Genomic DNA, 17,812 nt, shown 5'->3' with positions numbered 1-17,812 from the left:
CTTCACTGGGTAGTTTGATAAGTTGTTTCTTAATAAATTAAGCTTTTCTGGTAACATTCATGAAAAGTAAAATGTTGTGACTCAGCCAGGCTCCACCAGACTGGTAAATTTCCTTAACACAAAGTCCCAGATAATTCCCAATTAGATGCACCCAGACAGCTCCAGTTCCCAGAGACCTGGGACTCCACACATCAAGTAGAACAAGAAGATTTTTAGTGAAAGTATAGGTTTAACAAATATCCCTGGACCTCTGTGATTCCATAGGATTTCACCACTGCTTCAATTTTCCTTCCTTTGACCTCCTTCTTCCCACAGGCCCTTGAAGGTCTTAAAATGAGGGTGGGCAGGCCCTGGCACAGGGTGCCGAGAGCTGCTGTGGCTGCCCCTGGATCCCTGGCAGTGCCCAAGGCCAGGCTGGACAGGGCTTGGAGCAGCCTGGGGCAGTGGAAGGTGACCCTGGCAAGTGGGATGAGGGGAAAACACCAACAGCATTAGCAGTGATGGAGGCAACCAGGAAATGTCTTGTAGTGAGGGGCCAGAACAGGACACAGCCCCCGAGGTGCCCCAGCAGTGCCAGCACAGGGGACAGCACTGCCCTGGCCCTGCTGCCACCCCAGGGCTGGCACAGCCCAGCAGCCTTCAGCCTCTTGCCCACCTTGGGCTCACATTCAGCTGCTGTCACCGGTGTCCCCAAGGCCTTTCTGAAGCTGCTCCAGAGTGCCCCAAGGAGGGGCCGGGGCTGGGGAAGGCTCTGCAGGGGCACCCCAGGAGGGCTGAGGGCACTGGGCTGGTTCAGCTGCAGCAGAGGAGCCGAGGGCAGAGCTCAGGAAGGAGGGAACGGCTGCAGGGGAGCTTTGGGATGGAGATCAGGAAAGGTTCTTCCCCCAGAGGGTGCTGGCACTGCCCAGGCTGCCCAGGGAATGGGCACGGCCCCGAGGCTGCCAGAGCTCCAGGAGCCTTTGGACACCAGGGATGCACAGGGGGGATTGCTGGGGGGTCTGGGCAGGGACAGGAACTGGACTGGGTGATCCTGCTGGATCCTTTCCTACTCGGGACATCCCACAATTCCATGACATTCCATAATTTCACAATTCCACCATTCCATGACCTCCCGCTCCCCTCAGATCCCCTCATGACGTCACCGCCTTTCGCCGTGACGTCACGCTCCGCCGCCGCCGGGCCCGCTCCCAGCAGCCCCCGCGCACAAGATGGCGGCGCGGGGCGGCGGGCGGTGAGCGAGGGGCGGCAGCGGCCGCGGGCCGACATGACCTACACGGCCGAGCAGCTGGACGGGGTGCAGCGGTGAGCGGCAACGCGAGGCCCGCGGGGGCCCGGGAGGCGGCAGGGAGGGGGAGGGCGAGCCCGGGGAAAGGCGGGGAGCGGGCCCGGGGCGCCCCGGGATAACCCCGTGTGTGCCCTCAGGATCAAGCGGTGCCGGGATTACTACGAGATCCTGGGCGTGAGCCGGGACGCCGGCGAGGAGGAGCTGAAGCGGGCGTACCGCAGGTTGGCCCTCAAGTTCCACCCCGACAAGAATCGCGCGCCCGGAGCCACCGAGGCCTTCAAAGGTGAGGGGGCCCGGGGGGCGCCGTGAGGGCAGCGCCGGTGCAGAGCGGCCCGCCGGCCCACGGAGCCCGGCGGGGTTACGGACTCAGCAGCGGCCTCACGGAGCCCTGCTGCGGCTCGGCAGGGTTTGCATTTCTGTCTGCAAAATACATGTCTCCCTTAGAAACGATGGGAAATGCATCCCAGGTGTCATTCCCAGATACTTCTGAGGAGCTTTACAAGGGTCTGGAGGGACAGGACACAGGGAATGGCTTCCCACTGTCAGAGGGCAGGGATGGATGGGCCATTAGGAAGAAATTCTTCCTGTGAGGGTGCTGAGGTCCAGGCACAGGGTGCCCAGAGCAGCTGTGGCTGCCCCTGGATCCCTGCAGACATCCAAGGCCCACTTGGATGGGGCTTGGAAAAACCATGTCAAGTGGGAGCTGATGGCAGGGGCTTGGAATGAAGTGATTTTCATGGTTTCTTCCAACCCAAACCGTTCTGGGATTCCATGATACTGAAGAAGGTTCAGAACTTGGAACTGACACTGGTCATGCAGGAGAATTGGGTGTTTGTCATCAATAACTGCTCCTTGTCATGAATAAATCTTTATTTTTATATATATGTGTGGGAATAGGAAATTAAATCCAGTGTGCTGTGTCTGGAGTTCCCAGTTATGCTGCAGTGTTACTGTCTAAACTCATACGTATTTCTCCTTTCCATGTAGCCCAGCATGAGGAAAGCCAGTGACTCATTCAGTCTGTTAAAACAAGGAGCTTCTGGAGAGCTGTTCTTTATTTGTTTGTGTTTGGGTTGTATTTGGCTATGAACTTGTTCTGTCAGAGATCAAAGAAGAAGATGAGCCAACCCTTCTGAGTGGTTGGATGTGAGGTGTGAAATAGATGTGTCATACAGCTTCAGGGGCATCTCAGACAGCAGGACAAACTTGGGATAGCCCAATGCATTTTAATTGGTGCCTGCAGTAATTAATTTTGTGTTAATTGTATGTGGGATATGGAGGTGCACTCAAGACTAAACTTGTATTTGGCTTGAGCTGATAAAATGATCCATTCCCATCAATTTCTTGGCTGAAGTGAGCTCTCATGTCAGGTTTACAAATATTTCAAGTCTCTCCATATACCTGGACACTTCTGTGTTTCTCCTGGCATCAGTGACAGCAGGAAGTGGTTTCCATCACAGGTAGTGGCAGGGCTGTTACAAATCTTTTGTAGAAGTAGCTCAGTCTTTGGTCAAGCACAAATTTCCTAGGCTTGTTTGTTTTTTTTTGCTGCTCCACTTCCAAAAGTGTGAGCTCTGGGAATGTAACACTGGTTTTAATTCCCTCTCCAGCAATAGGCAATGCTTTTGCAGTTCTGAGCAACCCTGAGAAACGGCTCCGCTACGATGAACTTGGGAGTGACCACGAGCACGTCAGCTCTGGCCAGGCCAGGCACTACAATTACTACACAGAGTTCGAAGCAGACATCACACCAGAAGAAATATTCAATGTGTTTTTTGGTGGGCACTTCCCTACAGGTCAGTACCTGGCTGCAGTGGCTTCAAAGGGCAGTGGACTGACTAACCCTGAGGGAACAGCTGGAGCTGGGCCAGGCCAGGGCCAGGCTGGATTTTGGGAGAAGTTTCTCCCCCCAAGAGGGTGCTGGCACTGCCCAGGCTGCCCAGGGAATGGGCACGGCCCTGAGGCTGCCAGAGCTCCAGGAGCCTTTGGACACCAGGGATGCACAGGGGGACTGCTGGGGCGGGCGGTCTGAGCAGGGCCGGGGCTGGATGATCCTTGGGAGTCCCTTCCAACTCAGCATATTCTGTGATTCTGTAAACCATGAAGGAGTTCAGCTTCCCTTGGGACTGCTCAGGGAGCTGATGATACATCTGCAAAGAGCAGAAACCTTTTCACGTTGAATTTCTGCCTCTCTTTTATTCCCTCCATCATCTGAAGCCAGTAATGGTATGGCAGGTAACACAGGGTGTGAATGAGAAGGGATCAGAGTTGTTCTCCGTGATGGTTGGACTCAGTGACCTCAGAGGTCTTTTCCAACATGAACAGTTCCATGCCTGGGTTGTACTTGAGGCACCTGACAGCATTCCAGGCCAGCAGGGCCCAGCTCCTGGAGCTGTGGTCTCAGGGAAAGCAGGAGCTCCTGTGCCTCACAGCAGCCTGTGCTGTAGTGGAATCACAGCCTGGGAGCTCAGCAAGTGCTGCCTGCCAGGAAAGGAGCCTGCAGGATCCCAGGATCTGTGCAGGATGCAGGGGTCTGTGCAGGATGCAGGGGTCTGTGCAGGATGCAGGGGCTGTGCAGGGTCCTGGAGCTGTGCAGTATCAGTGACACAGCAATGGGAGCTGCACCTGGAGTAGCTCTGTGCATGTCTCAGCCCAGCTTTAGCGTTTGGATTTGTAGGAAAAATAGAAAGATCCTGCAAGATCAGTGGATTAAAAGGAAATCTGAATGTTTCGAGGACTTCAGGGGCCTTCCTGGCAGCATCTAAGGAATTGCTTTAGCACTCCTGGAACTTTTCACCTTCAAGGTGTCACAAAAAGTGAGGTACACACCACTTACTACAGCCTGAAGACACACAGATGAGTATTTACTTACTAAAGTTTGCTGTGAGTGGTGCATCTTGCAGCTAAGGGGACCTCAGGTCCCAGATTTGCACCAGTGGATATGCAAAGCAAACCCCAGCATGGTGTAATTCCTGGAGTCCGCAAGTTTTCCATCTCTGACTGTGCAAGGAATTGCACCTGGATGTGCCCTGTGTGGGACATCACCCTTGTGGAATGGGCCTGGGGGGGACAGGGGTGCTTGGAGTTAAGGACAGGAAATTGAGGAGCTGTGGGAGGAGTTTGGGTATGAGGCATGGCAGGTTTATCAGGGAGACTGGCATGGAGGAGAAAATGGGAATTTTTGGCAAAGCAGCAAAGAGTAAGAAAATAAAAATATAATTTGTAGTAGTGGGTGTTGGTAGTAAACAAGAGTTTCCTCACTGGGCTTTTGAGGGCAGATTTATGGCTTTATTTTTACTGAGCAGTTTTCCTCTGTGGATATTCCATGGAAAAATGGTTAAATTGAAAATGTTAAATGTGATAAAACTCAAAGGTGACTCCACTTGGCAGAGTGTTGCAGTTGTAATGAAGAGAGGTTACAAGTTCTTCACATAAAAAATAAATGCACGTGGAACAAAAGAAACTGCTGCCAGAAATCCTTGGAGAAACTTAAAATTTGGGAGAACTTTTTTTCTAGGCGTCCCTATAAAAGCCATTCTTCTTTTCCCACATTGGCTGCTTCTTTTCACACCTTGATAAAATCCTGTCTGAGCAATGTTGAAAGATAGAAATAAACTTTTTTCTCAAAAGAAACTTTCCTCCTTGGAGCCAGCCTGGCTTGTCTCACTGTTGGAGCTCTGACTGCACACATGCCTGGAGCTTGGAAAATCTTTGAACAAGCAGTGGAACAAAGGTTTTGACACAATAGCAGAGGTCACCTTTGCCCAGGTTTCTTGCAGAATTCTCTGGGAAACTCAAAAAAAGGACAGGATAAGAGTATAAAATAATGCAACATCTTTCCCAGGGCTTAAAAATAGTTTTGCATGTCTGTTGTGATGATAAGCCACAGATTTCAATTCTCTAACACAAAGATATTCTGAATTTCAAAAGAGGAGAGCACAGCTATTATTAAGATATTCATATGGTGATAAAATCAGATCCTGAGCTTCAAATTGAAGCAGCAAATGCAATTCTTCCCTCATTTTAGATTTTTTAAAAATAAATCAGCCACATTCTGTGTGCAAGAAAGAAAATCCTGAATGGTTCTACTTTTTTACTCTTTTTAAAATCTCTTTCTTTATTATAAAATAATTAAGTGAAATTATTAATGGTTTTAAGGCAGAGGAATTGGAAATGAGGGTAGAAAACCACATTCAGTAATTATGGGAGACCATAATTCACAGCCTGAGCGTGGTGAAGCAAATTCATTTTCCTGCCACAGCCTTGCAAGTGAATGTGACATGAACAGCATTAAAATATGAGATACAATCATACAAATCAGAACATGCTTCTGCAGCTTGATTTAAATTAAGATGGATTGGAGCATGCTACAATTTCTCTAGTAGGCTTTTTGGAAAAACATTGTGGTGGTATTTAATTCTGAGGTGGTTTGTGCTTTTTACTCTGAGATCTCCCAGCTGTAATTCAGGCTGTGGAGTCTAAACCTGGATAATTCAATAGAAGCTGAGGAATCCGGGTGAGTACCAGCAGCTGGGTGAGACATGAGTCTGTGCTGGTTTCTTTGCAGGGAATATCCACATGTTCTCCAATGTAGCCAGAGATGCTCACTATTACCCACGGAGGCACCGGGCCGAGAGGGCGTGGACACAGGAGCCAGAGGAGGAGGAGCACAGGCCACAGGTAGCCAGGAGCAGAGATCTTCTCAGCTTAAATAATTAAACAGCTCAGCGGGTGAGGGATCCTCTTCCAAAGCCAGGACAAACCCTCCCATGCTTCAGTGCTCTGAGTTTATTCTCAAAAGCTGCAGCCACAGTGGATGTTTTCTTTGTCACTGGGTTGGCTTTTATTAACCACTGCTGTAAAGATCCATTGTGTTTACAGCATCTCAGGCCCTCCAGTTTCTGTCACTGAGGGTTTTGCTGCTGCTTGCTTTTTGCAAGCTCTGGTGCTTGGTAATCCAACAACGAGTCCAAATGGGGACTGGTGATGGATGTGGAAGTAGTGGCTCATCCTCAAGGTGTATTTAATCCTTCAGTAAATGAGCACCTAGGGGCTGCACAGGCCTCTTCCAGCTGGGGACAGGATGGGCCTGGGACACATTTCTGCCAGCTGAGACTTCCAGATGAGACACAAAGTGTCCTTTGTGTCACATACACACTCTCCTTTGTGTCACATACACACCTGCCACCTGCCTTGGCAAGATCTTCCTCTGAAGATAGTCTGTTAACCTCCAGGGATCATTCTCCAAGGAAGATGAGTTTTGCCTTGTGAGTCTCAGGCTCAGAAAAAAAACCTGACAGACAGCTAAGCTGGGGGAAGTGAATCCAGCCCCTCATTTCAGGGAAGACCCTGAGGGGCTGGAGTGTGTCCAGGGAAGGGAACAGAACTGGGAAGGGGCTGGAGCCCCAGGAGAGGCTGAGGGAGCTGGGAAGGGGCTCAGCCTGGAGAAAAGGAGGCTCAGGGGGGACCTTGTGGCTCTGCACAGCTCCTGACAGGAGGGGACAGCCGGGGGGGTCGGGCTGTGCTCCAGGGAACAGGGACAGGAGGAGAGGGAACGGCCTCAGGCTGGGCCAGGCAGGCCCAGGAGGAATTTCCCATGGAAAGGGTGCTTGGGGGTTGGGAGGGGTTGCCCAGGGGGGTTTGGAATCCCCATCCCAGGAAGGGCTGGAGGTGGCACTGAGTGCTCTGGGCTGGGGATAAGGAGGGGATCAGGCACGGTTTGGACTCCATGGTCTGGGAGGGCTTTTCCAGCCTCAGTGATCCTGTGAATCCCACCTACTGCTGCATCAGGAGTCCTTGTTGCTATCCCAAGGCAGAGGGCAGAGCCTAAAGAGCTGCATATAATATTTTCCTCTGCATAAGAAAAGGCATTTTAGAGGCCAGTTTAGAAAGAAATGGAAGAGCAGAAGGAAGCATCAGTGTTTGCTCTTTGATAGTGTTTCCACTCTTTTGTTTTGCCAGATGAATCCAGTCAAAAGCCCCAGTGCTTGCATCCTGTCTGAAGTTACACTGCATGGGAGCTCTTAACCCTTTACTGTCAGGCATTAAATGCAGGGCTTGGGCAGAGCCTGAGATCTTTACAATGGGGAGCAAATTCAGAGGCTGCAGGAAAGCTGTAGGATTGCAGAGTGTTCCTGCAGGCTGGATTGCACACTGACAGGTACAGTAGTGCTGTGGGCACTGTGAAGGAAGGGGCAAGGGAAAAGACCATGGAAAGAAAATTGTGTTCAGGACTGTTCTGATATTATTAATAAAGGTTATTTACAAATTACAATGTCTCCCCTCTCAAAATCCCAAAGCGCTTTCTCTTTTTTCTCAAAGTTTACATGTAGCACATTGTTGATCTGTGATTGATAGCCTAGCTTCTGTGAACAGATGTCTTTTTCCACCTCTGTATTTTCTTGACTGCTAATCCTTGTACTTTTCAGAATTCATACTCTGCATTTATCCAGTTGATGCCAGTTTTCATCATCATAATAGTGTCAGTTATAACCCAGCTGATGGCCACCAACCCACCCTACAGCTTATTCTACAAATCGTAAGTCCTTTAAAACCACATTTTTCTGCTGCTGCTGTTTGCAGTATGGAGGCTGATGGAAGTTGGGTTTGATAACAAAATGCACGTTAATATTCTGCTCTTTATAGAAAATGTTACCAGTTTGTAAATAAGGAAATACCAACAGCCTGCACTGGTGAGTTCTGAGCACTGTGAAGTTACCTGTGGAGAGCTTCAGTGCACAGGGTGCTGAATTGTGAGGCTCAGAAACCTTCCTCAACTGGTGTGGAATGGTTTTGCACAGTGATACAGGATGGGGGAGTGTGGATGTGGATCAGCCTCTCATCTGACCAACCCCCAGAATCTGTGAATCACCCCTGAGGTTCCTCTGGAAAGCAGCTAAAAAATGAAACCTATGGTTTGCAGTACAAATCCAAATCTTTTCTGGAACATGAATTCCACTGGAAGCTCAACAAATCATTAAATCATTGAAATGCCCTGGTTTAACCTCTCCAGAGAACCAGGGCCCCTGGGGGCTGGCAGGCTCTGGAAGCAGAAGGACCCCAGCAGAGCTGCTGTCCTGGGAGCTTGTGGGGCAGAGGAAAAGCCATGTGCTGCTCTCAGGTTCCAGGGCTGGAGGAGGGAAAGAGCTGGCCTGTGCTGGCCCTTAGAGAGAGGAGTAGGATTGGCAGGTTTGGGGCAGCCAGCAGAGTGCTCCAAATGGTCCCCTTGTTCCCTTCTGGGAGTAAAACTGCTCAGGTCCAGCCTTCCCCTGCTCTCCTCTGCCAGAGCAGCAGCCCAGCACCCCTCATTGTTTTACCACATGATGTCAGTGTGAGGCCCTCAGAAAAGAACAGGAGGGTGGATGTTTTTAGGGTGGGGTTTTTGGTTTGGTTTTTTTTTTTTTTTTTACCAGGGGGTGTTTTTGCTATCTGCCAGTCCCATGTGAAACCTCCCACACTGCCCCCACAGCAGCTGAGCTGCTTTTCTTCACCACCTCCCCTTCTCCTGGTGATGGGAGATAGTGAGGCCTGAGCCTGGTTCAGAGTTAGGCTGTTTATCTAAATTGTAGCCTTAAAACACTGAACAGCCTAAAAACCAAAAGAAACTGGGGACACCTCTGAGACACAGGGAGAAGAAGGAAAAGAGGAGTCCAGGAAAAAGGGACAAACAGGATTCTTTTGAGTGTAACCTTTGTGTTTTGGCTGCCTGCCTCTCTCTGTGGGCAGTGATTTGGACAGAGGCCTTGGGTATCTGCTCAGATAAGGAAATGCACTCCAGGATTGTGGTTTAACCCAGTGACTGTGTCAGAGGGGCTGATTCTTCCTACAGGGTATTTTCCAGCCTGTTCCGTGCCTCACTTTGCTTACTTACGATTATAAAACCCTGAAGAAAAGTGTAATTAGAATCTCTCCCTGCTAAGTTTTATTTCTACTAAAGGATCCAAAAAATGGGTAAGTTCAGATCAACTGCATTGGGCCCTAAGTTTTTATAGACTGTGGGTTATTTTCCTATGGTTGTAGCAGGAAAGTGGATTCTGTTTCTACTGCACAGCTTGCTGTCCCTGAGATTGTAATTTCCTGACTGGATGGTTGAGGGAGCCATAATCCTGCAGAAATGAACTGTACAAACATTGCTGTAAATATTTTCCTCTGGAAATGCTAATATGGAGAAATAACTCTTGAGTTTTTGAGGTCTGAACTGCTGAAACATCTGATTTCTCCCTTCTGCTCACACAGGTCCATAGGCCACGTTGTGAGCAGAGAAACAGAGAACTTGCAGGTGCCTTACTATGTTGATAAAAACTTTGAAAAGAATTATCAAGGAGCAGAACTTCAAGAGCTTGAGAAAACAGTTGAGAAAGATTACATAGACTATATTCAGACCAGCTGCTGGAAGGAGAAACAGCAAAGTAAGTTATTTCTGTCCCAAGGGTGTTTCAGGGGCTGGGGGGTGGCTGTGCTTCACAAAGCTCTGCTGGTTTTAGCCTCGGTTTCCAATCCTTGTAACATCTCAGCCTTGCACTGGTTTAAAGTGTCTCACATCTTCTCTTAATACTGAATTTGCTATTCTTGAGACCTGTCAGAATCCATTTTAAGTGATTCTGAAAGATGAGTGGAAAGTAGACTTCACCATTTGAGACACTTTTTTCCGCTCAGGTTTTATGCTTGAATAACCCTTAGTGATGGTTTAAACATACAACCCATCACATTTATCTAGCCCTGACAGATTGCTAGGCTGGAAAAGATCTTGAGACATCACCAATTCCATGTTTCCTTTGCTGGAGCAGAATCAGTTTTGCTGTGACTGTCTCCACAAGAAGTTTCTGTAACTTTTTCCTTAAAATTTCTCCAAGAGAGTCCAGAGTGTGTCCAGGTGCTCTTGGCTCCCTTGCAGTGGGCTGTGTTCCTGGTATCAGTTTTCAGAGCATGCTTCTGTGGTTTGGGTGTTATTTGCATTTTCTATCTTTAGCTAAGTTGGAGATCATGTTTTTCACCATTTTCAAGTCTTTCAAAAACAAGAATTGAATGCAGAAAGGAAGAACATAGATGTGAGCATTCAAAATTGTTATTCTCACTCAGGCCTGAGTGGATCAGTGGCACAAATAAAGGCACGTTAACCCCATATTTAATTGCTTGTTAATTCCTACTAATCTGTTTGTTGAAGAGACTACAAATTCCTGCTGTTTGCAGAATGTTAAGAAGTAACAGAAATCAAATCACAAGGAGTAGCTTAGGCTGGGATGTTGTGACTGGCTTTATTCACTGATTATATTCACCTAAAGAGCTCATCACCTTCAAATGAGTGAACACCCAGTAGTGCTGTGTGTAAAGGAAGCTGGAAGGAGTTGTGTGAATGTTCAGTAGCAGCAGAAAAGCTGCTTTCACACCCTGGTGGGGACTTTTAATTGCTCTGTGCAGAACAGTCCTCAGCACACTCCTAAAAGGTGCCTTTACACTTGTTTTCAGTTTCTTTACCAATTTATCTAAAAAAGACTCATTTAATCCTAAAGGAGAGGTAACAGTAGTGCTGCTGACTCCAGGCTCTTTACAGGTGTTTGATGGGAAGGCTTGTTTTGGCTTATTTTACATAAAAGTTACCAATCCTGCTTTTAAAGAGAAATGAAGACATGTAGGCTCTGAAGTGAAAAAGGGAAAGAACATATAATATGAGACTATAAAAGCTCTGAAGTTTTTGGTGTCTTTGATTTGTGAGCTTTGAATGTTTGTGGCTGGCAGGAGCAGCCTCCAGGGATAATGTGGATGTTCATACTCATAAATGTATGCTTGCTAAAGGGGAGAGTTTCTTTCTTACAGAAAAACCCTTTTAATTGACCTCATGCAGTTCAGAGTCACCACATCGTCTCTTTCACAGAGAGCTGGAGCTGAGAGCCCAGCCCCAAAGAGGGGACAGGGTTTGTGAGTCTGAGGGAGCCCAGGAGCCAGAGAGGAGAGATGATCCAGCCTGGAATGCCAAGTGCCTGCCGAGCCATGCTCCTCCAGAGCTTTGTGCACTCAGGGGCTGTGTTAGTCACCAGCTGCAAATACATTCACAGCAGCCACAGTTAGCACAGCCTGAGGCCACTGCTGTCATTAAAAACTCACCTTTTTCAGAGTGCTTCCCATCCTGGCCATAGCTGAGACTGGGCTGACCTTAGGACAGTCATGTTTGTAAAAATAAATTCTGAGTACAGGATGGAGTGCTGGGGGAAAGTTCTGCAGATGCTGAGGCAAGTCTTAGTCAGCTGTTGCTGCACAGTGTTGGTCCCTTAATCCTTGCTGAAGTGTTGGAATTGGTGTGATGAGCTTCTTGTCCGTTGAATGTCTATTTATAGTACATTTGTTGTGTTTACTGAGGGCACGTTTCCCTTGAGCACCAGCAAAACAGACAGAGATGAGTAGTTCAGGAACAGCTTGGGTTTTAAAGTCCTTGATTTTAAGACTGGAAAAGCATTGCCTGGTGTCCAACAACCTTAAGGAAAACCTTTAAAATAATGGATTTGTTGTACATTGTTCAGCCAGTCAGTTTTACAGTGTTGCAGCAGACTCTCAGCAGAGCAGTGTGTGAAAATCGGGTGTGCTGTGGGTTTGGGTCTTCTGAAATCTGGGGCACAGTTAAGTTCAAAGAGCACGTGCCAGGTTTTACAGGAGATCGTTCAGCTGGGATGGCTGAGTTGTAAAGTGAGGCTGCAGAGAGCTTGGGGTCACAAAGAGGCAACTGAAAACTAAGTCAGGATAAGTATCACAGAATCATGGAATGGTTTGGCTTGGAAAGGGCCTTAAAGCTCATCCAGTTCCACCCCTTCCCATGAGCAGGGACACCTTCCACTGTCCCAGGCTAGTCCAAGCCCCATCCAGCCTGGCCTTGGACACTGCCCACCCTCCCAGGGAGGAATTTCTTCTGTATATCCAGTGGAAATATAGTTGAAATTCAGTATTTTAGAATCTCCTTGAAGAAAAGGCTTCAGAAGAGCCACTCTGTGACAGATTGAAACCCACAAGGAGCAAATGTGATGGAATGAACACTGTCAAAAGTGCAGGGAATAATTTTCCTCAATTGGATAAGTATAAACTGAAGTTCTCCACTGCACAACTCCAGGGACTCTGGGCTCAGGGACAATTACCTGGGCCTGGTTTTTACTGGAGGCTTGACAAGGCTGTGCCCAGCACTGCACAAGTGGCATTTTGGTTATAAACCTGTAAATGGATTCCTGCTCTAAAATGAGCTGTTCCTGCCTGTCAGTTTGTGAAGCTTTTCACTGAGTGGGAGGAGGGTTAAATGGCTTTAAATTTCAGTGGGACAGGGACAGAGGACGTAAGGCATGAAAGGATCTATTGAAGTTCTTTCCACTCTGAATAATTTTGTAAAATGAGGGTCTTGTAAGGTGTATAAAAGCTCTTTGAAAAATGGAGTGTCATCAGGTAGCCTGTGCTTACGGAGATGTTGACCTTTTCAGAAGTAAATTACTGCTGTTCTCCTCGGTGCATCTAATCCTGCAGCCAAATTATTCTGCAGGGAAAAACCTATATTAAGACTTCCTCTGCTAATCAGCAAAAGCAACTTCTCTGAATTACTGGGAGGAAATCATTTAAACAATGGGATTATTTCAGTTTTATGTGGCTTTTGAGAAGAAGGGGAACAAAATGCAAAGTACGTTTGAGATTGTTAATGAAAGGGCAGGGAGGCCTTTCAGACGAGTCCCTTGGGTAGCTGTTCACCTCCCTGGCTTCAATACCCACCAAAATTAAAAAGTGCCACAAGGATAGCAAAGCACTTAGAAACAGTTCTTTAAAGGAGGCTCAGGACTTCATCCTAATACATTTTTTTTTCATCTTTCAGAGTCTGATTTGTCCAATTTGGCCAAGCTCTACAGAGATGAGCGGTTAAAACAGAAAGCAGAGTCCCTGAAACTTGAGCACTGTGAGAAGCTCTCCAGTCTGATTGGGATGCACAAAGGGGGCTGACCAGGACGCACACATTCTGTACTTTTATTAATTGCTGATTTAACTTATGTTTTTGTTTTCCTCCATGTGAAAAGGGAAGGAGTCTGTTGTAAAGAGTGTGGAGTCCTTCTGCAGGCAGTGCAGAGGGGCTGACACAAACTGCAGGGCTGCTGTTTGCTGTAATATATCCTGTACATTAGATTTGGGTCCAAGGACCAGTGGCACTTTGTAAATTCATTCCCCAGGACACGCTCTGAGCTCAGACCCCAGCTGCCTGGGTGGTTTGTCTGCCATCCAGGCTGTGTGTGCTTCCCAGGAGAGCAGGCTCCTCTCTGCTTCCCATGTTTCCTATGGATCTGCAGCTCCCTGGATCCCCGAACAGCGCCGTGCTCTGGGTGTCACCTCCCCCTTTCCCTCCAGGCTGTGCCACAGAGCTGGGGTGGTTCCAGTGCAGGAGGGACAGTCCCTGCCTGAGGGCAGCCCCTGAGCACATTCCCAGCTCTCCCATGCTGCTCCAAGGGAGGGCTGTGCCCATCCTGACACCAGCATGGGAGTCTGGGAATTGCACCCATTCCAGTGTCTGCCAGACTGCTGGGAAAGCAGAACTGTGGTCATTCCCTCCTCTGTTTCCCATGACATATTTTGAAGCTGGCTATTCCATTCTGGTTTTTATCTGCACACTCCCCCAGCTCTCCCAGGATCCTGCATTTTCCGGTACAGTTCTCATGTAGCATATTTTTACTCTGTTGAGCAGCTATGAATGTTTCACTGTAGACATGATATTGCAAAGAGAAAAATCCATGTGGCAATGTCCTGTTTTTTCTTGATCCTCCTTCACACAGCCAGGCCTTGAAGGGCAGGTTGATGCTGGGATGTCCTGGTGAGCAGCAGGCCAGTGTTAGGCCAGTGTTAGAGCAGTGTTGCTCAAGTTGAGCACCATGAACCCCCTGAGGCCGTCTGGTGTGTGCCCTGCATGGAATGAGCTGCTCTTCCAGGGAATTCCTGCCCAGGGCGGGGGCTCACAGAGCAGCACTGCTCCCCTCTAACCAACCCTAGGAGTGGGAGTCAGTGACACCTGAGCAAGGCTCTGCTGTTGCCACATGCCTGAAACTCGAGTCACACAGGATGCACAGGTGGCCTTGGCTGAAACCTAAGGAGTAAGTGCTCCAAAGCTTGGGAAACGCCAGGATTAAGCCTGCCTTTAATGCTCAAACTGTTTGTGTGCTGGGCGCTAGAGCAGTGGTGTAGGTATCCCACTGAATGGAACTGGGAATGGAACTTGGTGCCACAGTGTGTCCCCGCCATGTCCCTGTCCCATCCATACAGCCCTGGGAGGTTTGGGAAGAAAGGAAGCTGGAAAAAAACCCTTTTCTGGGTTTTCTGGGGTCTGCATGAGGATGAGATGTTGGTTTGAGGCCTGGTGCTTCTGCACACAGGCCGTAAACATCCCAGGAGAGGAGGAGAACACTCCAGGGACAGCAGCAGTGCTGTGGTTGGATGTCATAAAAAGGGGAAAAAATGACACAGTGACTCTAAATGGCATTTTTATGCCCCATTTGTAGGAAACCTTGTAGGAATGTGGGGAAGTTGAGGTAAAATTTTGGGGCACCTGTACAGGAGAAGCACTGGTGAAAAGGGCATTTTGAGGGGGTTGGTGTAGAACATTCCTAGTGCCAGGGTTTAAGGGCAGGAATGGGTGATGATTCCAGGCTGGTGGCTGGCACAGCAGGCAGCCTTAATGCTGATATTTCCCACTTTTGAGTACATGAGTGTACAAAACTGAAAATAATGTTGCTTTTTATATATTAAATAGCTTGTAGAATATATTAGGAATCTATTTAAGTGGTTGGACTTTGTTCCAGGGCTGGAATCTTCCCTGCCATTCCTGTGTGACTGTAGAGGGATGCAGGTAGGGAGACCAAACCTGGCAACTTCCTGGACTCACAATGTCCTGCACGGAGCTTGAACTCCTCCACAGCATTTTGCACTGAAACCAGATTGTACCTTTCATCCAAAGACCTCGAGTACTTGATGGAGACCTCCTGTGGGAAGCACAATCAGCTGGGAAACGCAGGAGGGAGGTAAAGACATCCCCAAAAGCAATAAGTGTTTTGTTCCTAGCCAGGGTCAGGGTGCTGGTCCTGGTGTGTGCTGTGAGGGAGGGCGTGTGGCTTGGGACCTCTGCGGTGACAAACAGGACAAGCTGTGTTTGTTCGGTGCTCCTCAGGGAAAAGGAGAATCCTCTCTGGGGCCCCGATGTGGAAATGCATCGCTGTCCTTCTCCAAGGGGTACTTGGTGTTCTTTGTGGGGCTCTGACAGGAGGAGAGGGTGTTCCTGGGTGCACCGAGCGCTTGAACATGGGTTTGTGTGTGTATATATATTTATTTATTTTTAAATAAAGACGTGACATCGCTGTGCCTGTCCGTGGTGGTCCGAGCCTAGCGCCGGGACGGTTGCGGGGGATGGCGGGGACGGGAAGGAGGAGGCGGCCGCCATTTGCCGCGGGGCGCGGGACATGGCCGAGGGCTTGGGGTTGGGATCGGGGATGGGGATTGGGGATCGGGGATGGGGATCGGGATCGGGATCGGGGACTGCGCCCTCCCGGCGTGTGAGGGGCCGGAGGGCCTGGGGGCGGGGCCTGCGTACCCGCCCTCATGGCAGGGCGGGGTCTGGGCGGGCCCCGCCCCCGGCCTGGAACGGGAACGGGACACGGGGCTGGGAACGGGACTGAGGGCTGGGAACGGGACACGGGATTGGAAACGGGACTGAGGGCTGGGAACGGCACCGAGGGCTGGGAACGGGACAGGGGGCTGGGGGCTGGAAACGGGGCTGACCCCTGACACGGCGCCGTGTGGCCGCAGGTCACCCCTGCCCCGCCGTGTCCCAGCCCGGCCCCGCTCTCTGGCCCGTGGCTCTGGGCCCACAGCCCTGGCACCTGCCCGGGCATCGCCCCTGTGCCACAGCCCCGGCGGGGCCGGGGGAGCGGGGCCGCCCCGGACAGCCTGGCACGGGGGCGGGTGGGTCCCTCTGTCACACCGCGGCCTGGGGTGTCCCAGAGCCTGAGCTCCCGGGGCTGCTGCCGCGGCCCGGATGCCCAGATCCCTCCCGAACCGGAGGCCCCTCTGAAAGTCAAGCTGGGCCGGTGTTTCCTGCTCCTCCGGAGCTGCAAAAAGTAGCTCCAGCGTGGGAGAGGCACATCCTGCTTTCAGCAGCTGCCAGCAGCCTTCCTCCTCCTCCTTCTCACTGCCCGTGCCAGGCTTGCCAGCACTGAGGTGAGCACTCACCGAGCTGGCACGAAATCCAGGTTAATAAGCAAATGCAGTGGTGAGGCTGCAGGCAGTATCACGCTGGCTTAAACATAAATGAGCGTTTAATTAGCAAGTCTGGCTCAGCCGGGGTCCACCTGCTGTTCTGTAACATGCTTGTGCTCCACAGGCACAGCCCAACCTGCCTTGGGTGCTGGGAGGTGCTGGTTGGATTTCGTCTGGCAGGAGGAGCCCAGGGGTCTCTCCATGGCCCCCACACCGAGGGACAAACCCAGGAGCAGCAGGAGGAGGTGCACCGTGGCCTGGGTTGATGGCAGCCTGGGACTGCAGCCTGGTCAATGACAGCAATGCCCAGCCAGTTCTGCTGCTCCCACAGCACCCCAGAGAGGCTGTTCACAGCATCCTTGGGATCCCAGAATCACAAACTGGTGTGTGTTGGAAAGAACCCCAAAGGCTACTCCTTTCCACCCCCTGCCATGGCAGGAACACCTCTCACTGTCCCAGGCTGCTCCAGCCCCAGTGTCCAGCCCAGCCTTGGGCACTGCCAGGGATCCAGGGGCAGCCACAGCTGCTCTGGGCACCTGTGCCAGGGCCTGCCCACCCTGCCAGGGAACAATTCCTTCCCAATATCCCACCTAATTCTGCGCTGTATCATTATGAAGCCATTCCTTGTGTCCTGTTCCTCCATCCCTTGTCCCCAGTCCCTCTCCAGCTCTCCTGGAGCCCCTTTAGGCCCTGGAAGGGCTCTGAGCTCTCCCTGGAGCCTTCTCCTCTCCAGGTGAGCACCCCCAGCTCGCCCAGCCTTTCCCCTGCCTCACTCCGACACTTGTGCTTTGCACAGTCCTTGCTGCTGCTGCTGCTGCTGCTCTGACACCCGGGTCCTGCTAAGACCACAATGGTCACCGTGACAACAGCTGTGACAAGTGACACAACACCACCGGAGGCTGTGAGGGTGGCAGGAGAGCAGCACCGGACACCCGGCTGTGGTGTCCACCCACTATCCAGCCACTATCCACCCGCTGTCCACCCTCTGTCCATCCCCTGTCCACCCTCTGTCCACCTGCTGTCCATCCCCTGTCCATCCCCTGTCCACCCACTATCCACCCTCTGTCCATCCTCTGTCCATCCTCTGTCCATCCCCTGTCCACCCTCTGTCCACCTGCTGTCCATCCCCTGTCCACCCTCTGTCCACCCTCTGTCCACCTGCTGTCCATCCCCTGTCCATCCCCTGTCCACCCGCTGTCCCCCAGCTGTCCATGTGCTCCCCAGCACCCGCTGTGGGTGCTGTGGGAGGTGGGCTGGCCCCAGACACCCCCTGGA

At 50.5% G+C, this 17,812-nt stretch overlaps 1 protein-coding gene across 1 annotated transcript; it reads left to right on the top strand.

The window, feature by feature from the left end:
- The first annotated feature begins 1,188 nt into the window (after positions 1 to 1,188).
- DNAJC18 (DnaJ heat shock protein family (Hsp40) member C18) lies at positions 1,189 to 15,649 on the top strand. The gene is made up of 7 exons (XM_084215986.1): positions 1,189 to 1,302; positions 1,423 to 1,568; positions 2,896 to 3,081; positions 5,853 to 5,965; positions 7,714 to 7,823; positions 9,521 to 9,693; positions 13,122 to 15,649. Exons 1-7 carry the CDS (start codon positions 1,265 to 1,267, stop codon positions 13,244 to 13,246), a joined length of 891 nt encoding a protein of 296 aa, XP_084072112.1. The 5' UTR covers positions 1,189 to 1,264; the 3' UTR covers positions 13,247 to 15,649.
- The last annotated feature ends 2,163 nt before the right edge of the window (positions 15,650 to 17,812 follow it).

Source organism: Fringilla coelebs (genome assembly GCF_963513975.1).
Source record: "Fringilla coelebs genome assembly, chromosome: 15".
NCBI classification, from domain to species: Eukaryota; Metazoa; Chordata; class Aves; order Passeriformes; family Fringillidae; genus Fringilla; species Fringilla coelebs.
This window is presented reverse-complemented; position numbering and strand designations above follow the sequence as displayed.

Excerpts from the sequence above, each read along its gene's own strand:
- DNAJC18 (XM_084215986.1), top strand. The coding sequence starts at position 1,265 with ATGACCTACACGGCCGAGCAGCTGGACGGGGTGCAGCG. Across the intron at positions 1,303-1,422 it reads CAGCTGGACGGGGTGCAGCG|GATCAAGCGGTGCCGGGATT; the intron begins GTGAGCGGCAAC and ends GTGTGCCCTCAG. Across the intron at positions 9,694-13,121 it reads CTGGAAGGAGAAACAGCAAA|AGTCTGATTTGTCCAATTTG; the intron begins GTAAGTTATTTC and ends TTCATCTTTCAG.